The following is a 24,265-nucleotide window of genomic DNA, read 5'->3' on the forward strand; positions in this document are numbered from 1 at the left end:
AAGGGAGAGCTATTTATTCACCTTCAAATTTTCATTTGTATTGTGCTCAAAACGCCACAATACAAATTTAAATTTTTTTCAATTTACTGAGATAGCAATAAACAAGGGAAAACAAAGTATTCTGTAGTGATTCCACTGTCCCTGCACACCTTGGGGTTTCTGGAGAGTATCTCTGGCAGTGACCAAGTATGCAATGGGACAGTGCTTTGTACACAGAGCAGCCTGTAAAGCCCTACGTACAAAATAAACAATTCAGTTCACAGACCAACCTTTGCCTTTGTGATGATTAAGACAACACAAACACTCTGCAGGACTGCTAAGATCACAGTAATTCAATGTTTTCCCCTTACACATAATAATTCTCTTTTTTGTCAAGCAATTACAGATCAATGAAGAAAAATACTCTTTTATTTACATTTATTGACCAAAAAATGCACTATCTTATCTATCTTATCTATTCCCCAATACTGAGAAGCACACTGTCTTGTACTTGAAAAAAAGATTGTTACTACCAATATTTTTTTGAAAAAGAGAAATCTTTTTTTGAAGAAGAGAAAAATGAAAGTTTTCTCTTTCCCAGAAAACAAAATTCAGTGAAATGACTTTTTCCTGTATTTCACCAGTGGCTGTAGATTTTAATCTTTAGGTTTATTAGTCAACACATCTCCAGGTCCTTTGCTTTATGCATCTCACTCCTTTAAGAGCCTAAGATACAGTCCAAAGAATTTGATGTCCATTTAATTTTATGGTGAAAACCAGTGAAAATATATCTTTTATTATCTTTATTCCTTCAGTAGCTAAGAGGTGAAAGGTTTTTTTGAAGCAACAGCTTGAGACACATCTGCAAACTCCTATTTACAAGGGCTTGGGGCAGAGATATAGGAAGCAGACAACTGAATGTCAAAGAGAAGTTGATGCATACGATGCTTTTACAAGTTTCCGTGAAAATAAATTTTTTGGAAGGTGAGCCAGCAGAATAACAGGTGAAGTCTGTGACCAATCATGTACTTCCACTTGACCTAGGTGGAAACTAGAATTCTCCTATACTTTACTAATCACAGAACACTGAGTGAGGTGTGACCACTTCAGACAAACTGAGCTCAATGCAGAAAATCCCTTAATCCTGTCTTTATTGCATTTCCTTGGAATACAGCATCCCTGATGAGCAGCGTCTGGAAGATTTTTGGCTGTACAGAAGAAATTCACACCATCCAGAGCTGCATTTCCCACACACCTCTAAATGGTAATTAGTTGCTGTAACTCCTGGACTCTGCAAACACAGACAAGTTTAGCTGTCACCTTGAGCATGAAAGCCTTTGTAAAAGTCATTGTCAATCCTATACAAAGGGTTGTCTTCATTGGGTTTTATCTCTAGAATAACAATATCAAAATATTGGACTCATACTTTGTGCTAGGTAATCAAGGCAACCTACTGGAAAAGCCATTACATTTTTGACCTATTAATGTTTCTCCTAATCTATTAGATATAGACCTTTAGATAGACATTAGAAATAACTTGTTGCTCAATCAATAATTTTGACAGAACAGATGGGAAAATATTTAAACATCTAAACAAACTGTCTGCACACCTATGTTGTGAAAGAAAACTGAGAACTTTGATACACCAATGTACTGTTAATTTAAGGGGGGGAAACTGTTTTCAATTAACCTTACAGTTCAGGTGGAGTGTATGCTCCTTAAGCATTCCTGGTAACCCTTCACACATTTTTATTGCTGTAGTTGTTGGTCTGTTAACAAATACTCACCCATGTATTCTTCAACAGAAGTTACAAAGTCCATTTGCTAGAACTTTCTATCAATTGTGGTAACAACTACAACAAGGAGAAAGTTTACAATCTAACACTAACAAACAAAGGTTATGTACATGTCTTTACAGACACAGACTTTTACCCAGATATATGAAAATACATCCTGCAGAAGAGTTTGTTCACCAAAAATTATACAATTCAGTTACTATCGCTGTATCTTAGTATGAAAAGTGAAGTGTTGCTGCATCAATAGTGAAAAAAACACTTAAATGAATGTTTACTGATTTTGTTATACGCAGCTGAAAAGACAAAAGGCCAAGGTTATAGATACCCTAGGAAACAAACAGCTGAGATTTTTCACTGCTCTAATTTTTGCAGGTAGTTTTTCTCCATTTTGTATCTAGTTTGCACTTTTTTTTTACTTCTGGCCCAAATGTAAACTATCTTCCTCTTCCACTTTTATATTTGAGATTTTGCCCATCTCACCTCGCTTTTTGTTATGAACCCCTAAAAAAGACACAACAAACCAAATTTTGTTTGCTGGCACACATGCTGTATCAGAAATAGTATATTCTGGTATAAATGTGAATTAAGCAAAGCTTCCTAGGGTAAAGAGCATGCAATACTAACTAATGCACTTAACCTCCTAGAAGAGACAGATTTCAGTAGAATTCAAAATTAGAAAATAAGAAAATAAAAGAAAAAAGTAGTTAAGTTACTGCACATGAAAAGGAGTATTCTAACAAGGGCTGTAAGAAACTAATGGTAACATTGGGGGAAAAAAAAGCCAAGAAAACAACCACATCACATTAAAAAGACCCCTCAAAACAAACCTTTCATAGGAGGACAGGAAATAAAAGGAAAATATTATTTCAGTCTACAAAAAGATGGCACTCATCTCTCACAACTCTACCCACTCCACCATTAGAAGAAAATCTGCAGACCTGCTCATATCTGTATTAATTATCACTGCACTAGCAATAGTCTCTAAAACATACACTGCCATAAGATGCAAGACATGTAAGAAGTAATAAATAATGACAATACTGTGATATGTCTTTCCAGTTGCTCTTTCTTGCTGAAATTACTTTGAATATTTACTGATGTTTAGAGGCACAAGTGTTCAGCTTTTGTTTATGCTTCATTACTCTCAGAAAAACTAAAGGCTTTTGCTGAGATGGAAATAAGCTTTCTATTGATTAAATGAAAATTAATGAAAAATTTTTAAGCAATGTTATTGAGATAGTCTTTACTATTTTTACCAAAAAAAAATGTATTTTATTAGAAAATTGCTCTCTGCTTAAAGTTCTGGTTTGAATACAAAAGTTTGTTTACGGGCAATGTTGAGCTAACTTCTTTCCTAGTATTCTGTTTGTTTCGTTATTTTTGCATATTTTTACATCTTTTCCCTTGAGAAGTCTGATACTGCATGTGGACAACTGATTTCTGTGACTGGTGAGATTACCCAGGTAGCATGAAAATGCAAATCCTCATTACATTATTGGTTATCTGCTTCCAGGAGAAAGTCTAATTTTTGTGCTAATTTATCTGATGTTGCAGCAATTCTTCTGTCTGTGTAACAAAGCAATGCTTTCCTACCCTCATCTAAATGCTCCCCAGGTTTCGATCCTGGTAATAATTACTGCCAATAAATGATGTTCTGCTCTGGATGCCCTGCCTTGTCTACCTTTCATCATTTCCATCTCAAGGGCCCACTGGCAATACCAAGCTGACAAAAGTGCTGAAATTCAAGTCACCAGCATTTCTGATGACTTAGGATCGTAAGATGACAGAATGTGGGGCACTAAAACATGATGACTGATAACCAAACCGAAAAAAAGACCAACTTTGAATTTTCATGAGATTCGAGCACTTCAAGGTAAAACAACTTCTCGTATTTTCATTTCCTCACAATGTAAAAAAATAATCTGGGGCTTGGAACTCTAGTGTAAAGAGAAAATTCCATATTGTGAACCTCCCATAAATCAGAAGGGAAAATATTTTCAAGCATAGATGCTATTTCTCCTCACCCCCCTTCACTGGTCCTCACCCAGAAACTAAATGTTGCCAAATATACAACAGACAGCTGTTCAAGAGCACAAGCCAACACTAAACCACTCTTCCACAGGTAAAATAAATTCTATTGTGCCTCTGCTAAGAATCAGATTATGCATGAAGCATCTAGGTAAACAAAGAGAAAATAAATTTCAACTATCCTTCTGAAGCCAAAAGAAAAATCAGTTAAGCAAAACACAACAGCATAACTACACTGTTCAGGTACTGAGCAAACTAACTGTACTTAAAGAATATCAGAACAGGTCATTAGAAGTTGAGGCTTTTTGGTTTTTAAGCAGAGCATTCTGCCTCACCAGGAGACAGTAACACCTCATACTGCAAGTTAAGACAAGCACCTACTGAAACAAAAGAAATTATTTCATCAGTGTTGGTAGACGACTTGGCAATTAATATTCATCAGCTTAGAGACTTTATTATTTTATTGAATAAAATAAATCTCATCACTGAATTTTTTTAAAAGAAACTTTAATTTTTTTTATATAATTCAATAGATACAAATGTTAAGATTTCATTAAATTAATGCAAATGAATAAGCAAACCTTGAACCCTCATAGTAAGGCACATCCTTAGATGGGGTCCACACAAAAGATGATTCTTTTGTTGTTGATTAGACCTTCTCTATTTACTTAGCTTTACATTTGCTTGTATGAGAAAGAGGTAATGCTGCCTGTTACAAATCAGCTCTGGTCCTACAGATATTCTCATTACACATGCAATTTATTTATGATTACAATAAGAGGGTTAAAAGCTTTTTGTGACATCAGAAGAAAAATATTATCATAACCTGCAACGCTGCCTATGTATTATTATAAAGAATGACCTTTTTGACACCATTCTTTGAGCATGGAACAAAATTGATTTGAATTCATCATTTTAAAAGAAAGAAAGAATAAAACTACCACCTTTCTAAGTCTCTGGCTGATAAAAATTAATGTTCTATCCTTGAACAAAACAACACTATGCAACATACTTTGCTAAATATATATTGAACACTCACAGGTTCCATTTCTTTTTATCAGTAAAGTTTTGGATTGAGTTTTTTTCTTGGGGGGGTGGTGGGGAGGGCACTCTATTTTGTTCATTCTAACTTGGCGATCAAAGAATTTTTATTTTTACACTATTACAGAAGTGCATTTTTCTAGGTTTCCAAAACCACCTTATTCAACCTTCCCCATCTGTCACCATCTGCTTCTTTTTAGCATGTACTTTTTGTGTGATCACATAAGCATGTGAAAAATAACTAACATTCAGATGATTGTCTGCTGGTACATTTGAGGACTGGGCATAATAAAAGTGAACTGCCAAAACGTACTTAACACTTCTAATTTTGTTGGGTCTTGCATGTAAGCTACATTTGATTTTCAAACTGTTTTACAGTTGGAAAGTTGATCAGGTACTCTAACTCAACAGTAAAACTGAGACTACATAATTAGCTCAGCACTAAAAAGATTGTATTGAAAGGGAGGAACAAAACCCAGAAATATATCCACACGAGTTCACACATCCCTCTTGACTGAGTCTGTCTGCTCAATGTTGCCTGAGGCACAGGATAAGATGCTGCAAGCAGTCTACTTCTGGACAGGCACAGCCTGAGTCTTCTCTCCAAGCTACCACAGGACAAGGATAAAGGACACTCAGATTTACAAGGATGTAAGACATCTCACAGAAAATGCCTGGAGAAGCAAAGACTAAGCCGAGGGTAGAAATGCATAGAAATACAATGCAATTCCTTAACTGTGCAGCAGATACTGCTTCTAGCTTTAGGTAAAGAGTAATTGGAAAATGCCATCATGGCACAAAAGCTGAATGATGGAGGTGTCTCTTTCCAGGACTCTATCGTGCCATAGCACAGCATTTCTACTTGTAAATGCACTTCCCAGTACAGTTTTCACAGGAAAAGAACAAAACAAGACTAAAGCTGGAGAAACTTACCTCCAGTCCTCTAAAAATGCATTAAGCTCACTTTAGGAGAATTTAATACAGAAATTTTTTCCATCTTTTTAGAGTAGCACCACTACAGGCCTATCAGGTCTTCAGGAAAACCATATGAACCAGAACATCAGTATGTTTTTATCAATGCAGACAATTTGGTAGAGTGTCTCATTATCCTTCCTCTAAAGAAAGAGTTAACATTAAAGAAAGTGAACAAAATAAAAAGAAGCACAATAAAAACAAGAACTGCCCCTTTCCTTAACAATTAATCTTCCATTAGTGCTTACCAGAAGTAATAAAATATAAGTGAGAACTTGCCCTCTAGAGCACAATGGAAAACTGAGCTCAACATAAAGCTTCCTTTCCATCAGCTCTTTTTCTCCAAAGTCTTGGAAGTTCACACCTGTCTTAAAACCTTGTTGCAACACCTTAACAGCAGCCTTCCCTTAATTTATGCCATCTTCACAAATTCCCTTTTCCATCCACTAGTTCTAGAGTTGGAAAATAATGGCACATACCTACTATTTATAAAAAGTTGCATAGAACTTCAAAAGGCACATAACTTTGATGCCTCAATTATCTTCAAATTCAAATGAAATTGGACAGACAAGGAGATTAAAAGGAAATTGCATAAGTCACAAAAAATTATTCTGTCCTTCAGTTCCTCTATATTCCTAACCAAACAACTCCTCAGTAAGCTTCTCTTCAGTTTCAAGTTGCCCATTAATTTCTCCTGCCATTTATGTCTCCCTGCAACACACCTTATCAGTTCCTACTTAGAAAAGATAAACAAAGTAACATAATCATCTTTAGTCCAAACTCTTTCCTGCCCAAAATCACATTTTTCCCCATAAGAAAAATATTCTAACCTCTAATCTGTGTTTTCTGATCTATCAATCTACCTCTGACATTGTTACAATAATTTCATTCATTTTCTTTCCCTCCTATTAGCTTCTCTTACTATCCTCCTTCAGTATACTCAAATTTTTTTCTCTACTGTATGAGAAAAGGGAAAAAGGGGGAAGAGGAAGAAAAAGGGAAAAAAGGGAAAGAAGGGAAAGAGGGGAAAGAGGGGAAAGAGGCTTCAGCTGTACTACCCATGCAAATTAATTTTCTCTGCAGTAGAGTGAGCTGAAGTTTTAACATCCTCACCTTAGCTGATCTCTCTCAACTGGCCTGCCTCAGTTTACCCACAGTGTTGACTGCTTTTATCAAGCTGTTTGCAAACAAGGGCCTTCCTGCTTCTCCCAGCACTTTAAGGAGCTCTTCTTTAACACTGGCATTGCAACTTCTATCTGCATTAAAATCCCTGTTAAGAACAATGCTTTGTCATGATGCCTGCAAAGCCCAACACATCCATCGCTGTTGTCAGCCTGTCTCAGCACATTTCAGTAGTTCCCTCTCTGCCCACACACAGCACTTAGTTTCATCTCATATCAGACAAGTTATGTGGTAGATCATCATAGTCTCACTCCAAAATATTATCAGACTGCCTTTGGCAAATATCCTGATCCAATCCAAGCAAGTGTTAAAAGAACAAAAATAAATGTTTAGCTGTACAACTGACAAAATGCTTTTTCTGACTCTATTGTCAGCTTCTTGTAATCTGTATATACCACAACAGTCTTAGAAAATTCACTTCAATTCCTGAAAACATGGAAAAAGTTCAGGTTTTCTTGTTACAAGCATGCCTGCTTTCCCTTGCTGAAATTCAGTCACTGAACTTTGATGGCCAGGTTCTAGATTACATCAAAGCCATACCCTTCCTAAGAGGATGTAAGTAAGTAAGTAAGAAATTGGGTGCAGTGTGTGGAGAGACAGCAGTTGCCTCTTGATAAGAGTTCTATCCTTCACTCCTCTGAGATAAAACTCAGGGCAATAACTGATTACACATGATCTCTCTCTCACTCCCATTTTTAGAAGAACAATCACTAAAAAACACTGGCCAAATAAGCATTGTATAATTGATCGTAGTATTTCCGTGATCGTCACTGGTCTTATTTTAGTTACAGGACATGCACATCTTCTGTCTAGGGGTAAAGGCAATGAATCTGCTCCTTTCTTGCTCTGTGTCACATACCCTTGAGTGACTATAACTGCACAAACTATATAGAAATAGTTTGCTTTTTTAAATAAAATGTAACTGTTCTTATAGGAATGCATCCATCTAACCAGTATGTATGAACCATTTTTATACATATTCATCCACCTAATCTGTATTTTTATGCCAATAATACATAATTTTCCCTGTTATTAGAATAAACTTACACATCATTGGTCATCTACACCTTTTAAGAGTCATTTGAATGACATCCATGAAGTTTCTTATCTCTGTAAGGGTCAAACATGGTTTGACCCTTACTGAGTCAAACCAACTTCTCTTCTGCTATTAGAAAGACTTACAACTTAAAAAGTAATTTCTGGTATTTAAAGCTTGTCTCTCCCATGACGCCAAAACTTAGTACCACGTTTGACTGCTCTCCTATAACAAAGACTGTGCACTTAGTCCTAGGAGCTTGAACTGAAGTACAGAGATGCAGAAATTGTTACCTCATCCAAGGAAACATCCTTATAACTGATCAGACCCCAAAGAAATTTTACTTCTCTGCCCAAGCAGCTTCATTTCCTGAATGTTCTATTAAAAGGAGTCTGTACCAGTTTGTATCTTTATCAGCAGGTCTCATCCTTGACAGTCAACTGAAAACTACCAAAATCCAAACTGCTTTTAAAAGACTCAGAGGTATATTTACAAGTACTTTCCTCAGTTTTATTCTTTCTTTTTTAATCAAGTTATACTGCCTGTTAAATTTATGTGGTCCTGTCCTGCCTTTGCCACTCCAAAACTGCAAAAGAAGCATTTTTTGGAAAAAAAATCAAGCATACATCTGCATTACCTAAATGGGATCACAATTAATCTTTTTCTCATTGGATCTACGAATATTTCCTGACATCACAATGATCCCTAATGTGACAGCTTACTTTGAAGAATAACAATGTAAACAGACTTTTAAGAAATAGTCTCTTTGTCCTGAAAAACTGCTAACTGAGAAATTGTAACATATTTTATACCTTTCAAATAGGGAATGCCATAGATTCTTACAGCTGAGGAAATTATTAATTATTACTACCACACTTAAGTACACACAAAAAAAAATTAGGCTTGTGTTAGTTCTACAGCAGATGATAAGGGTAATTTCACTCTTATAAAACCAAATTATTCTCAAAAAACTATTAAATTTCACAAACAAAAAGTTACTTGCTCATTCTTCAATAAGTGTGACAAATGTACATCTGTACTGTTAACAAATATAAGCCCTGCTATTTGGCAGTGGCAAGTATTTTCTTCCTAAAGGATGTGTTCATATCCCTACTGTATTTTATACTCAGCACAAAGTGATGCAAGATGAACACAGTCAATGCTATTTTAATTTTCTTTAGACCATAGAAAATTGGTGTTGGGATAGACAGGCAGGAATTCAGCGTGGTAACAAGACTAAAGTCCAGTTGTAACATGAGGCTCTCATGCTCTGAAGTTTGCCACAAGGTAGTAAATCTTTGGCACCTGAAAATTATTTCTGTGGCCTGAACTGCAAAGAGAAGTGATTTTTGAGCATTGGTTCTCTGAAGCAAGCTCACAAACAGACTGGAGGGCCCAGGCTCCTGAGGGTCCCTTTATCAGTCAGCTGCCCTGGCAAAAATAGATACAAATGTCTCAGGGGAGCAGCTATTTTCCTAAAGGTGTTGAGTCTTCTCATGCCTTATCAGTAACCTGTCTAAGCTGCTTGCTCAAAACCCTGTATCTCTCAGGGAAAAGGGAATGAACTCCCTTGTTCCCAAGGTTAATGAAGAATCAATTTCCTTCAAGACAGATTTTTACAGGGAAGGTCTCCAAAAACACTCATAATGGGAGGCAGAGCAGAGAAGTGGGGCTTCTAGAGGACAGAAAAGCAAACTGGACCAAATAACTTGTGCTGAGTGTCTAAAACCAAGATTGATGAAAGAGAGCTAACACATTTTCAAATGAGTCAAGGATGATAGTACCAGATGTATGAAGAGAAAGTTAGTGGCTCCTAAAAATACTGATGTTTCCTTTACTGTTGGAGAAAGAACGTACCAAAATATCTTGCTATCATCCTAAATGGATTCAGTAACTCTACCTACCACATTGACTTACAGCCAAGTATTAGCAGTTTCAATTTCCTCTGTGACTGCAAACTGAAAGGGACTTTAAGAGATTTAGAAAGACTCAAACCCATGTACCTAGACATCCTAAAATCTTAATTTCCAACCAGCGCTATCCAGAAGGTGATGTGTACCTGTTTGTTTGACATTCCTGAATTTCAGGGTTTAGAATAAAAAACTAATTGCAATCAAAATCGCTTGTTGAAACAGGCTCCAGGACTTGTGGCTGCTACTCAGGATTCAGTGCTGCTGAAAGTAAGAGAATAAAGTAAGAGAATAAAGACCTATGTCTAATCAGAGCCTCCTCCCTTCAAACTACGGTAGGTTGTTCTTCAAAGGCAATATGTAGTAACAAGACTTTTATTGTAGTGCAGAGGTGGGAAATGTCCCTGAAAACTCTTTAAAACTTTCTTCAACAAAATGGTAGAACTGAAGGACCTTTTAAAATCTTTTCCCTTGACTAGAAAGTTATCTCAGTATGAAGTGTGCACTATGTCAATTAGAAATCTTGAATGCTGACAAGAGTGGAAATAAGGGCTAATTCAGCATCCACAGAATCCTTAGCATTAAGTAAAAATTAGGCTGTCTTTCATATCGGTACTGGAGCTGTATTTGGCAGCCCCTGAGGAGAGGCAGAGTGACATTTCTGAGCAGCACAATCAGAAGTGTTGACTGAAGCCAGGCAGGGCCAAAACACAATCTTGGTCGTGCTCCCCTTGCCTTCTTTCAGCAGGCACCAGTGGCAGAGCTGGCAGCACTAATAATACTGGAGCAGATCATTTGGATGACTTGAGCTTCCACAACAGACTCTCAAGTGGCCAAACCAAAGCTCCAATCAAAGTTCCTGCAAGGGGAACCAAAGCAATGTCTTCATCATGTCCATCTTTTTATCAATTCCTAAGGAGTGTGATGCTTGGCACTCTGAGTGACAGCTAATGGGAAAGATGGGGAGGCATACTCTGGGATGCCACTCTGCTCACATCCTAGGAGACAGTTCTGGTGACCACCTCACCAATTCTGGGGTTGACACACTCAACTGCTTTTAGCATAAATATCTAAAATTTCAACTCACTCTCCCTGCAACCGGGGAATTCAGATAAAACCCATCAAACTCAACTCAGTACCTTCCTATTCCCCCTCGCCTCCACTGAGGCTATATAAATGCTAGTTACACAGCTCAGTTAAGCAGGATCATATGTTCCAAGTGACAGACAGATGGAAGATTATTTTTGAAGAAATCATTGGAAGATAAAAACTTTAACAGAGAAAAGGAAACATAAGAAGGAAAATGCACGTTAGAGGCCTTTTTAAACACTAAGAAGCAGAGCACCAATATATATACAACCACCACAAAGAATAGCAGCACATTCCATTCTGAATAAAAGCTACAGAGTATTAATCAGGCAGACTGTCAGTCTAAAATTAAATGGAAAATAAACATTTTATACAGTATTATAAGAAAATATTCCAAATCATACCTCAGGTGCCAGGTATTCTGGAGTACCACAGAATGTTTTCATAGTTGCTGCATCTGTGATTCCTTCTTTGCAAAGTCCAAAATCTGTAATTTTTATGTGTCCATCTTTATCCAACATTAGGTTTTCTAACTGTGTGTTGGGGAGAAAAATATTCCCTTAGTATTTCTTAACAAAACAGATCGATGCATTACATCAATTTTGTAAAAAAAAAAAAAGAGTTATTCCTTGCAAAAGAATGTAATTATTTTGTAATTTAAAAAAAATACAGCATCTACCATATTACAGCATGTAACAGTGTTTACTGCCACAGGAGTTAGACAATTATTTAATACTTAAATACAGTTTACAATAGTAAATCCCAGGTCAATGACTTCAGAGGTTTCCTTTGGTCTAACATGACAGCCACTGATCAAGACACCTTTTACTTTCTATACTGTTATGAAACAGCCTGTATCCATAAATCCTTAAAATACCTCCAACTTCCAGAACCTTTTCAAAAATAGACAGAATTTGGGATAGGGCAGCTACTGATAAAAACACTCCTGAGGTAAATTCCTCCTTGTCTACTTGCAAAGGACACTTCTTATATTGTGAATTTACACCTCCCTAAGCTTTGCATTGCTTTTTAAGTATATGATCCTTGCTTTGAAATGTGGAAGCATCAGAATAATGGCTACTATCACTTTCCAAAAAGGCTTCAATTATCTGTACTTAAAATACAGATAGAACTGAAACCAAAGAAAACATTCTGAACAACTTTTCTCAACAGAAAATGGTTTGTTTTTTTACTAATTATAAGGCATGTAGTGAAAATGCTAACATAGAACAATCATAGCCCTGTCATTCTAAGTCTGTATAAAGCCTGAAATATTATAAAAATTATAGATTTCCTGTTGTGTCTAACTGTGCTACAAAGAAAATGCAAAGTAGACAACAAGAAAAATAGAAGAACAATGATGTCAAACTCCTCTTTCTTTATTAGAAATTAAATTAAAACCTTTCACCTATCATTCCTTGACCAGACAATTCTGTATTTTCTCAGGATTTCACAGCATTTCACATTATTACAACAGATTCTGCTACAAACAGGTAGCCCAGTAATTTTTTTTTCTGTTTGCCTCCCTGAGCAGAACTTGCCTACCATTGCCTCCTTCTCCCAGGTTTCTGTACAAAGGATTGCATGAATGAATTCCACTACTGTGCATGAACAACAGGAAAGCACAATTTCCTGTATATGAAATTAAAGGCTTGACACAGAAATAAAACTGTCTCATCATGGAATTTAGAGGTTCCTCTTAGACAAGTTAGAAAATGTTCCTGCTGAAAACAGAGGTTATTTTTCCATATAGCATGGTCATAGTGTGTAACAGAGTACCTGGAGCAACTGTATATGCCGACAAATCTAAAACAAATTACATTCCAATAACAGGAATACAAAAGACTGAGATACAAAAGACAAAATAATTTTAAAATCAATGCTGAAATAAATTCTTTTTCTATGGAAGTATTCTGAATCCTCTTAAATGTTTCCAATGCATACAGAAACACCTGGTTGCTGAGATAAAAAGAATGCAGCCACATTGTCCCAATTGACCACTTCCCTTGTTTCGGGACATTGAGAATTGTATTTGAGATTTGTGCTGAAATCTAAGTCAAGTTATGAGTAACAGGGCAGGGGGTAGGGAGGATGAGGATCAGAAGTTTAAATCTCCTTCAAGTATTGCTACTACAGTACTCTGTTTCATTTTGCAATCAAAATAAAGTGAGGGAATGTACCCATCTAGAGATTACTATCAAACAACTTCCTCCAGCACACACAGAACCTAAATCTGAACACAGATATTTTTTTTCCCCATTAACTCTGAATAGTGCAACTTTATAATTACTTTGTGTTTGTCCCCATAGCCTCTGCAAAAACAAAAATTTGATTACTTTTTTTCCTTCCTTTTTTTACCTTGAGATCACGGTACACAATCTTCCCGGAATGCAGATAGTCCAGGGCAGAGACAATTTCTGCGCCATAGAAGCGTGTGCGGTCCTCTGAGAACACCCGCTCTCTCGACAAATGGAAAAACAGCTGCAGGGTAAACAGCAGGGACAGGATTGTAATAATTACTGATTTAGTGGGGGAAATTAACACAAACATAAAACACCTCTCATCACCATATTGTGATGATAGATAGTGTACTCTCAGTGGACACTCAGCACTCTTAGACAGCAGCTGGCTTATCTTTTCCAGGTTTCCAAAGGGAGAAAGCGAGCTGTTAAATCAGCGTTTTAATCAATATACCAATCTTGTTTAAGGCATTCTGCTTGCTACTCATTTAACCTTCAGTTACCAGAGGAAAAAAAAAAAAAGAAAAAGTATGCAACAGCATCATTCTGTACTTCTCCCTCTGCTACTTCCTCAGATCTTTGCTTTAAGCCACTGAGAAATATCACTAAAATGTACAGATTTTGGTTCTGCCTCATGTTTTTCAGTGCTTTAGTAACTTTTCTTTGAACTGAAAAAGGTCTAGTTCTTCAATAGACTTGGACTGAGCAGGGAACTGGCATTTCACAAACCATATATTCACATGCTAGAAGTAGTAGTCACTGGAAAAAGCAAATCAACAATGCTGAGGGCTTATAAAAACAAATCCATGTATTTAGTGTATTTCTTGGCTACAATGTAAACATTGGTTCGGGTGTTTTGTCTCCTCTTTAACACTTTTGAAGTCACAGCACTTTGCAGGCACTTTAAAGTCTTTCAGCAAAATATAATAGTCATTATGTATTGCCAGTAATTTCAGCTGCAATGAAAAAGTGTAAGATAAATCTCTGTAAGGTTGTGAGTATCTTAATGGATAAAACATCACCCTCAGAACCTGGAACAACATCTAAAAAAGCACATTTTAGCTGTTCAATTCAAATGTTTTCTGAAGTGGTGAGTTTTAATTACTGTTGAAAGCAAGTTTGGGTAATTCCTCAAGAAAAGGAAAATTAAACTAGTGAGCATATTTCTGTATTCTCCTTAAGACCAGACTGGCCATGTTACAATGTTTTTGGCTTCACCACAGGAGCTAACAATCAACAAAACAGAAATAAAAAATGTTATCATTTATAAATTAAACTTAGACAGTGAAATCCACAACAGCTATGCATGCAGGCTTGGGTGGGTTTTTTTCACTGTTGGAAGTATCAAGTAGATGAGAACTGTGAAATGACAAGGTAGGTTAAAAATTACACAAAAGCAAACCAGTAAAAAAAAAAGCCAATGATGTGCTTAATCTGTCTTTATCACATCCTACTTTATGCCTTTAGAAAATCTACACTATCCACATGGCACAGAACAGTGTAGGAATTACTGAAGCTATTTTCAGTGGGTGGGCTTCTGGATGTGGCACTTGGGGACAGGGTTTAGGGGTGATTATGGTGGTGCTTCATTGATGGTTGGACTAAATAATCTTCCAGGTTTCTTCAAACCTTGGTAATTCTGTGACTTTTCAAAACATAATTTAAAAGTCACTGCTATGAACTAGAAGCCAACTTCTTTCCTAATAACTGTAATTCATAACAAGTGTATCACTTTTGTCTTAGCCTAAACAACACTCCCGGTAAACTGAACCTTTTGGCAGCATATATATGCATAAGCAGATACTTCACAGGATACAGAAACTGCACTATGATTTAAAGAAAATATTTAAAATTTTGTTTGTTGTATCTGGATTCCCCATTCAACTTCATTTTTCCAGTGCTCAAGACACCCTGTACAAAAAAGGCAAACCTGCATGACAAGGAGGATCTTTATTTTGCTCCTGTTGCTCACCTGTTTAGGCAGCAGTCCCCGGTGGGACAGGAGCCTCTCTGCAGGGATTTGCTCTCTGTACCCACGGCTCCCCAGTGGTCAGGGCAACCACAAGACCCACCCACACCAAGCAACCAAGTCTGACTTCATGAAAGGCCTCATGCATCACCAAACTGGGAAAATAACAAGTACATTTCCCAATTTGTGTGGTCCTTTTCACACTATTACTTAGTATTTAAACAGAAAACAAATACTGCTAAGGTGAATTTCATTCACATAAAGCAAAATACAAAATTTACGCAATTTATGCCTTTATGTCTGTTTTGTGGTCTCTCATAAATAATAAGCTAGTGCTAATATTTTTTAAGAGTGTTTTTTGTTTTGCTGGATTAAAAGAAACTAAAAATACATATCAACACACTCTGAAAATTTGTAACTCCCAGTTAGTCCTACATTTCATATCTATTCCAAACAACTCTTGGAATTTTCTGTTTGAACGAGACTAATCCAGTAACTGAACAGCAGCCTTAGAAAATTCTAAAACTTCAGGATACTTGTCACCAACATTTTTGTTTTTGTTTCCATTTAAAGTGTCCCAAATCTGAATCTAAAAGTTGCCAGCCTGACAATTAACATACAAAAAAAATTACTTTCTTCGGTGTTTATTTCCAACAAGAGCATTGATATTCATTAAAAACACCAACTTCAAAGTAAAATGACCAGCTAGAAACAACTAACAGCAGTTGTGTTTGTCAAAGAAACTGTGAGCTTCTGAGTCAGCTTATTTTAATGTATATGTGACACCACAGTCACTGTTCCTCACATTATTATAGCACCTAACAGAGCTGTCACCAAACCATACTTGCTAGTTTTGAATGAAGAATGTACATTTAGATATAAAAATGCACATTAAAAGCACATTCATACACTCATATGCTGAAGATATTAAGCAGATTCTAAAATTATAATAGAAAAAGCAGAGAGATTACAGGGAGATTACAGCATAATTTTCAGCTAATTAATTAGCTGGTTCACTATTTCGGAATAATTCTGCCACTGTATTCTATTTACAATTGTCAGAACAGGAAGATTATATGTATTAAGTCAAAGAAGAAAAAGAAGAAATGTGATGGAAAGTTAAAAAAAGGTTTCCAACATTTTCACTATTTATTGACTTACAGTTATTAAATATGTGCTGTAAAATCACTGGAATTGCAATAGAAATAGCTTTGGCACAAAGAAAGCCATTTTGCACATAACATTTTTGATGGCATACACGAGGGTGCTATTGTTACAGTGAGGATTGGAGCTCCAAATTTCTTGCTATGCCTTTAAAAACTGAACAACAATGCTGTCATGGGGTTTTTCCTAATAAAAAACTTAATGGAAAAATTTAAACAAATATCAAACATAGAAGTGTATCCAGCTGCAAATCCAAGCATGCCAAATATATAAAAGACACAACCTTGTATCAATTGATATGTTAAAGTTGTACACACACTAGTGACCTATTTAGTATGTTGTAAGTTGAATGTCTGGCTCTTGCTGTTGTGTACTGGGTTTGTTCAGAGCTGCATTTTATATTTGAGTGTTGATTTTGCAATGCACTTGCAGTAGCAACCTTGAAATTTCAAATTATTTATTTATTGTTCCAGACTTTGTACTGCTTCTTGGCACATTCTATACCCAAAGAAATGTAGCACCCTTACCATGGACTATCATAATTTAGAGCTAAGAAACATTCTCTTGTTTACTTATTTTTTGTTAAGTAGGTTGTAAATCCTCTGTCTTTTTCCTTTTTTTTTTCCCGACAGTAATAGCACTTGTTCAATTACAACAAGCTATTTAGTTCTCTCCTGCCTAATGAATTGAAGTAAGAGCTGTGCAACAAAAATGCCAAGAGGAACACAGATTCAGAATTCTTATGTAGAGAAGCATCTGAACAAATTTTAGGGTCTAATTTTATTATACGCATAATTACCAATTAAATTTGTTACAAAGTACGAAGTCTGGAATTATCCTTAAATGCAGAGTGAGGAAGTTAATCAACTTATTAGACAGCTGAATCAGGGTACTCTGCAGAGTAATGTATGTAATAGATTTAATTTCTAAAACATTTTCAACCTTTAAAGCAAAATACTGGAAATAAAAACTGGGAAACATACACTCCAAAAGCATTCCCCAAAAATAAAGAGCCATTTGGTCAACTCAGCTAAGTCAGATGAATATTTGTTTTCTTGAAATCTAATTTCAATTTCTTAATGCTACTTTAACATAATTTCTTCAGTACAACAAAGGTATTGAAAAGTAATTACAGTGGCAGATGCATCCCTCTAGCTATACACTGCAACTTAGGCTGTGATCAATAGACATTGGTAAACATTTCACCCTTGGAGTCTAAAAGCAAAACCAAATGAAGACAAAATGAAGCTTTTGGTCCACAAGATTTTGTTTGGCAATTATTTCAAGATTGTGCATTCAGCAGCAGGAAAAACATTCTCAGTATAAGGAAAACATATTCAATATCTCCATCTGAATAATCTGTTTGGGAAAAAAAAAATTCCTCTAATGATTTTCTTTAGTATATTAAACTACAAATATGCTGGGGTTTTTTTAATGGAACCCAAAGGATTTTACTGTAATGCTTTGTACACTGTAAAAGAGCACACACATAGACCAGCAAAACTGATGCAGTTGCATTTTCATTGTAACATGCTCTCTTATTAACTAAACCCAACCAACTTGAAGTTACATAGGCAAGGTAAGGCAAAGATAAATTGTTACATTGTAGAGGAATATTAACTTCACTGTGGACCTAGATTTTTAATAGATATAAAGGATTCTTGCTTACAGTCATTTAACACATTTCTCCTCCAGTATGAAGCTCTGTGCCCCCTTCCTTGACTGTTTTTTTTCTAGCTATAGAAAGAGGAAGCAAAGACTCCTACTGCTGACCACTGTTTTTATTACTGTGCTAGGGCAGAAGCCTAAATGGTGGCACTTTCTTGCTTTCACCTGTGTAGGAGACAGAAATATTTATACAAACTTCCAAGAACTCCTTCATGAGGAGAACTGCCTGGAAAATTGTGCTCCTGAAAGACACAATCCATGAAAATTCCCAATAAATTGATTCAGGCACAACAGTTTACCTAAAAAGAAATATGTAATCTAAAGGAATTTTAAACAGAAACACATTGAAGGTAGTACAGCACTGGAGAGAACCAAAAGCAACACAGTACATCTTCAGTCAATTTCCCAGTGGAAGGAAATAATTAAAAGATGAATTTTCAACACCTTGAACAATCAGAATATATAGGGAAATGTAATTTCTTGAAAAACAAACAGAATAGTAGATAGAAGAAGCAAAAGAAAAAAGTGTGTGTATCATATAAACTAAAATGCTGGCTAACCTTTGAGCAACTTACACTGAGTTAATAATAAGACTGTTTTTACAAATATGAAATCCTCTGTATTTTTTGGAAGACACTGACTGAAGTCTGAAATTCACAAGAAAATTTGGTAAGATTAAAGACTTTCCTATTAAAAAAGACAGTTTGTCCAACTTACTACTCCAGATCTCTCAACAAAGAGAAGCACGTGTAAAAATCAAGTGAGTTTCCTCAAAGAATACTGCCTACTCCCAAAAGGCCATTTTTTCCTACTGTGGCAAAACTTCAGAGTTAGCTTCATTGAATTAGAGAACCATCAGCAAAGTACATGAGCAACACTGACACTGTTAGCAGCACCATACCTGGAAGAAAGTAACCCAGTGCTGGCACGAGTACATTGCAATTGCAATCCACAAAACGAACGCAGGCTGCCACCCACAAACCCATGACACACAACACTTGCAGTAGTAGCCACAAAGTTGCACCACCCAATGCAGAGAAATTAATTGACCAAACTACAATTGACCAAAATACAGCCAGAGCATCCTCAGTCATAAGAAAGGAGTTGAAAACATCCTTTGTGGGCTTTGCTCTGCATTCAAACAGGATGGAAAAAACACAAATAGCTAAATTCAACTTCCAAACAGTCTCCCCAAAGATTACAGAAATGCAGTAAGATCTTACACAGAGGAAAACCATGAAGAATTAGCTAGTTTATAAGACAATACTTAAAATTTATTGCAGACAGCACTGAGTTAATATTGGTGATGTAAATTCAATGTCAGATAAGCCAGCTGAGTGTCCAAGAGAGGGCTGTTATCCCTTTACTGCCGAGGGAGATTTTTGGATGTGGTTCAACACCTGTGATGTGCAAATTGGGTTTATACATTGAGTTAAACAAGCCATCCTCCCATATGAGAACCCTACAGCACCATATTTAGGCATGGCTGGTAGAGGATGGCCAAGGACAAGCTGGGATCCAATGGGCTGCAGGCACTGGGATTATAGCTAAGCAGTTTTATTGCAGGAGAAGGCAGCTAAAACATAATGCAAAGCATTACGTATCATGCCACAGCAAATTCTGAATGAAGAGAGTGTCTTTTAATTAAAAAAAAACTCCTAGTGGAAACACTTAATCCTTTAACATTATCCTGAAGCATATAGTTGACAAAATAAGGAAAATCCCTCAGTTGATGTTGTAACGAGACACAGCCTGAATAGCAAACAGCATCTAAAAGGTAGATAAAAGCCCTCTTTCTCAATTGCAGTTCTCTAATTCCATTTGCTGCGTATCATTTTTCATATTTCATTCTTTAGTAAGCAGCTGGAGGACAGCAATGGCTTCAAAGCTAACAACACTCTAAGAAGTTCAGTACTTCAGCTGAAATTTCCAGAGTACTCAGCAAATGAAGTGGAGACAAGCAATGAAAAACTGCTCCACTCATTTCCAATAGATACTTGCAATAGTTACAGCAAAGAGAGCACAGATTTCCTATTAGGACAAAAGTAACACTCATCAATATTATTTTTGCTTGTTTACACTGGATTATGACTGTTTCATGCCAGAACATGCAATAGTATTCCTAAATAAAAAGAACAATAAGAAAGTATATGTAATTAGTTCTCTAGGATTAAATTATCTCTCACTATACAGAAGTCGAATTTTTTCAGAAGAGGAAATAGTTTTGACAGAAAAGTTATAAGAATATGTCAACTTTTTTTTAAAAATAAAGCAGTTCAATTTTTTTATAAAAGCCCTTTAATGATACTAGAAAGCAAAAAGGCAAGGAAAAAATATAACCTTAAAGCTGTAATCCAAAGACAGCCTTACTGTTACAAGTGCAGAACATTTCTTAAACTTACCTCTCCTCCGTTAACATACTCCATCACAAAACACAAACGATCCTTTGTCTGGAAGGAATATTTCAAGGACTTGCAAAGAAAACAGCAAAATCAAACCAATTATCATCTCATATTTACCCAATATCTTGCACTTAAACTGTAACAAAATTTTATCTTTCTAAGTAGAAAATTCTGATTTTGGCAAGAACCTTATGAGTAATTAAAAGTGTAACTTTATCTGGAGCTTGAGATGAATTAACACAAAATCTTTCAAGTGTTTCTTCATCTCTGCTACATATCCACTGATATGAAAACATCATGCTTATTACAAGAAAGTATTAAATGGGTACTAAAACACACAATTTCATACAGTACCAGCTATTACACTCACTGTACTTTATGATGTCCACTTCCACAGTGCCCATGAAGAGAGAGATTATCATATTCTTTTTCATTTCTCCCACATGAAATTTTAAAAGTCATCTTAACATCCAGCTTGCTTTCATTTCCAAAGCAAGGACTTTCTAGTTTCGTATTATGGAATGTTAAGGATGCTAAGTGCCAAATTAATATATTAATTTCCATATAATTTTAAAGTTGCAACAGATGTTATGATCTTAATTAAAATTTTTGATTTTTCAATGTTGACTTATTAATGATACCACAGAAAATCTACACATGAAGACTTAGCCTAAAATAAAGGAAATTCAGTAGAACTATATGTGACTAAACTGCATATCTCAATACAAAACATGCTGAAGAATAACAGAAAGGTAAGAAGATACCACCCATATCATGTGCAGTACCACTGTTGCACGTTTTGATGGGAGGTACCCCTGCTCTTGCTTACCACTACACTCTACTTCAAGAAACATTACAGGACCTCTTTCATCTTTACTGAATTTCCAAGGATATTTTGACCTGCCAATGTAAATGCAATCCTCTGCTTTCCAAAAAAGTTAAGTTTTTTTAAATAGGAAAGCTTCCATGCTATACTTTGAAATTTTATTCCAAAAAAAATTCCCTGGCTCAAAAAGCATGTTCATTATATTTTGAAATATAGGGAAGTATTTTTTTAATACATTCTCAAGCAAGAGGAATTAGAATTGCTTCTACAGAAAAAAGTCACCTGTAAAGTTAAATCAATTAATTGCCACTTTTCATGAGTCTCTTTTGAAACATTTTCATCTTTTCTGTCTTTCCCTTCTATTAAATATTAACCATATGAAGACAAAGGTAGTGGGGTTAGAGTTTTGTGGCTCTATAAGTTACTTGTTTTGAACAAATAAAATAGCTATTTTTATTGTTTTACTGATTTTTAATTAAATTTTCTTAGTAAAGAATACTTGCACTTCTGTGAAATTAATAACTTTTATTTTAAAAGTGTTTGTGTACAAAAACTGCAAAAAATTGCACAACGGTTACACATTTCTACAATTAAATTTATTTTCAGTACAATAAAGCTTTACAAATTTACTAGAAATTTTATTTCTGAATTCTTAATTAATTCTTGGTATCCTGATAAAGGATATCAATAGCACCAGATAGCTACTGATTGTTTACAAATCATCATGAGAAAAAATTCAAAATTACTAAAATATGTTCATAAGGGATGCTAAATATTACCTGCTAATGTACTTCAAAATGGTTTCTAATACTTACTGTTAAAAAAGGGTGTCTGGTATTTTTCAGTACTCTGCTTTCTGTAAGAGTGTGAGCCACTTCATCCTGTGAAATAAAGAGGAGAAGAAGTAGGTCTGAATTAAGATATAAATTGTTATTGAATTAATTATAAGGAAAAGGTCAACACTTTCAAAAAAAAAAAAGAAATAAAGAAAGAAAAAGTTACAGTACAGTTTTGAAAAATTAATGAATCTTCACATTTTTGAGGAAATATTTCACAAAAATCTGACAACATATTTTAATTGGTTTTCTCATTTTCTTGTTTTAAAATGAAATCTTTACACTCAATTCAGAGAAGAAAGAAATTATAATATTGGATTTGATAGCTTAAAAACACAGTCATCACAACTTCACAGCTCTGGTATGAATCACCTGAACAATGTATCTCAGAGAGACTAAACCAATGTGCGAGACATGTACACACCGAGTAACTGACAGGCAAATATAAAACCCAGTCTCATCCCGCCAAGTGTTAAGTCAAGTCAGGTTTGCTGGTTTTAAACTTCCACTTGGTTTGGTGTAGGTTTTGTTTTTTTCCACCCAAGCTGTCCTCAGGAGCGCAGCGGCGAGCAGTGCTCCTCTGACCAGGATGAGCATCCCTAAGGACATTGGCCTCATCCTTGGGAATGGGAGATGTCCACACAACCCTCAACTCATTTCCAGCCACAATTTGGAAAAGAGGCACTTTGGGGAGAGACAGGGGCACTCTCCTGTCTGTGAGCCTGAACAGGACATATCAAAATGAGCTCTGTACCAAAGTGAGAGAAGGAAACTGAGCAGTTGCTGTGGATGTTTGCTTCCTGGCAAGCTCATCCATGTTTGTTCCCTGCTCTCTCCATGGGCCAGCCCTGGGGTGGGCACCATGCAGGGGCAAAGAAGGAGCCTGGGGGTGCCAGTGAGGCCCCAGGGGCACAGGGGCATGGCTGTCACAGCACCAGCTGTGCAGAGAGCAGAGCTGGGCAGGGTGAGGGGACCAGCACAGCAGGCAGAGCTCGCCCTGAGCTACAACACCAGCAGCTCCTGAGGGCTAGGGAGAAAAAGCACATAATTGACCCCCCACCAAGGGAATGCACAGAATTTTGTACAATTCTGCATGTAACACATGCTGTGGATCCCCCTCCCCAGGCTGCCAGGGGCCAGGCCTGAAAGGCCCAGGAGCCACTGGGAAGGTGCAGCCATTTTCTGTAGCGCTAAGCGACCGCCAAGATTTGTGTAACACTGAACTAAAGACTACCCTGGTGTGACTCAAACTTCTACTGCAAACCTACAGAAGTGAATATATTTAGTCAGAGTACACGTTAATATTGCCACAAATAATACCAATATAACATTATTGTACTACACACATGCTTATCAGACTATGCTCTGAAGATAAGGTATTATTAAACTGGAAAGTAAACACAGATGTCAGGAGTTTTAAATTAGACTTTAAAAATTGTCAAAATAGGAAGTTGAACAACAACAACAGAGTCAGTGGTAATAAATTGTGATGCCATTTAGCTGAATAGCAGTGCAATATTGAGTACACTACAACAATATACAGGGCGAAACACTAAAACTAAAAACCACACTTCAAGGAGAAAAACAAGCAAAAAATGGTTCATTTAATTATTTATTTATTTTTAAACCTCTGTGGTTCACCAGATATATGGCACAAAAAGCTGGCAATGGCCAGTTTTTCTGGAATTGCTTCAGGAGTTTGTATTATTGGTAGTAATTTCCTTGTAAGTGTAGCCTTAATCTGTCATGTAAACAGGATAAACAGATTTAGCCTGAACTGGGCAGATGCTATACAGCTGTCAATGCACCACTCTTCTGCTTCATACTATGCTTAGGGCTTTTATAGGGCTACTTTTTGCACAGGCAGGTAGCAATAGGACAAGAAGGAATAGTCTAAAACTAAAAGGAGAGAGATTTAGATTAAATGCTAAGGAGAAATTCTTTACTGAGAGAGTGGTCAGACACTGGGAACAGGTTGCCCAGAGCAACTGTGCATGTTCCATCCCTGGAAGTGTTCAAGGCCAGGTTGGATGGGGCTCTCAGGAACCTGGAATAGTGGAATGTGTCCCTGCCCACAGCAGGGGGGTTGGAACAAGATGATCTTTTTAGGTGCCTTCCAACCAAAGC

General features: G+C 36.2%; 1 protein-coding gene across 2 annotated transcripts in view; it reads right to left on the minus strand.

Annotated features, from left to right (window-relative positions):
- AKT3 (AKT serine/threonine kinase 3) overlaps positions 1-24,265 on the minus strand; it is a 151,210-nt gene that overhangs the window by 25,961 nt on the left and 100,984 nt on the right. For both annotated transcript variants that reach the window (XM_054280516.1, XM_054280515.1), the window contains exons 7-10: positions 22,118-22,183; positions 20,477-20,545; positions 13,392-13,514; positions 11,438-11,566 (exon numbers count right to left, since the gene is read on the minus strand). In XM_054280516.1, coding sequence (XP_054136491.1) covers positions 11,438-11,566; positions 13,392-13,514; positions 20,477-20,545; positions 22,118-22,183 — 387 coding nt within the window. The remainder of the gene's footprint in view (positions 1-11,437; positions 11,567-13,391; positions 13,515-20,476; positions 20,546-22,117; positions 22,184-24,265) is intronic.

The sequence above is a fragment of the Melozone crissalis genome, unplaced genomic scaffold (genome assembly GCF_028551555.1).
Source record: "Melozone crissalis strain CALT ecotype California unplaced genomic scaffold, PUWL_Pcris_2 ptg000027l_1, whole genome shotgun sequence".
NCBI classification, from domain to species: domain Eukaryota; kingdom Metazoa; phylum Chordata; class Aves; order Passeriformes; family Passerellidae; genus Melozone; species Melozone crissalis.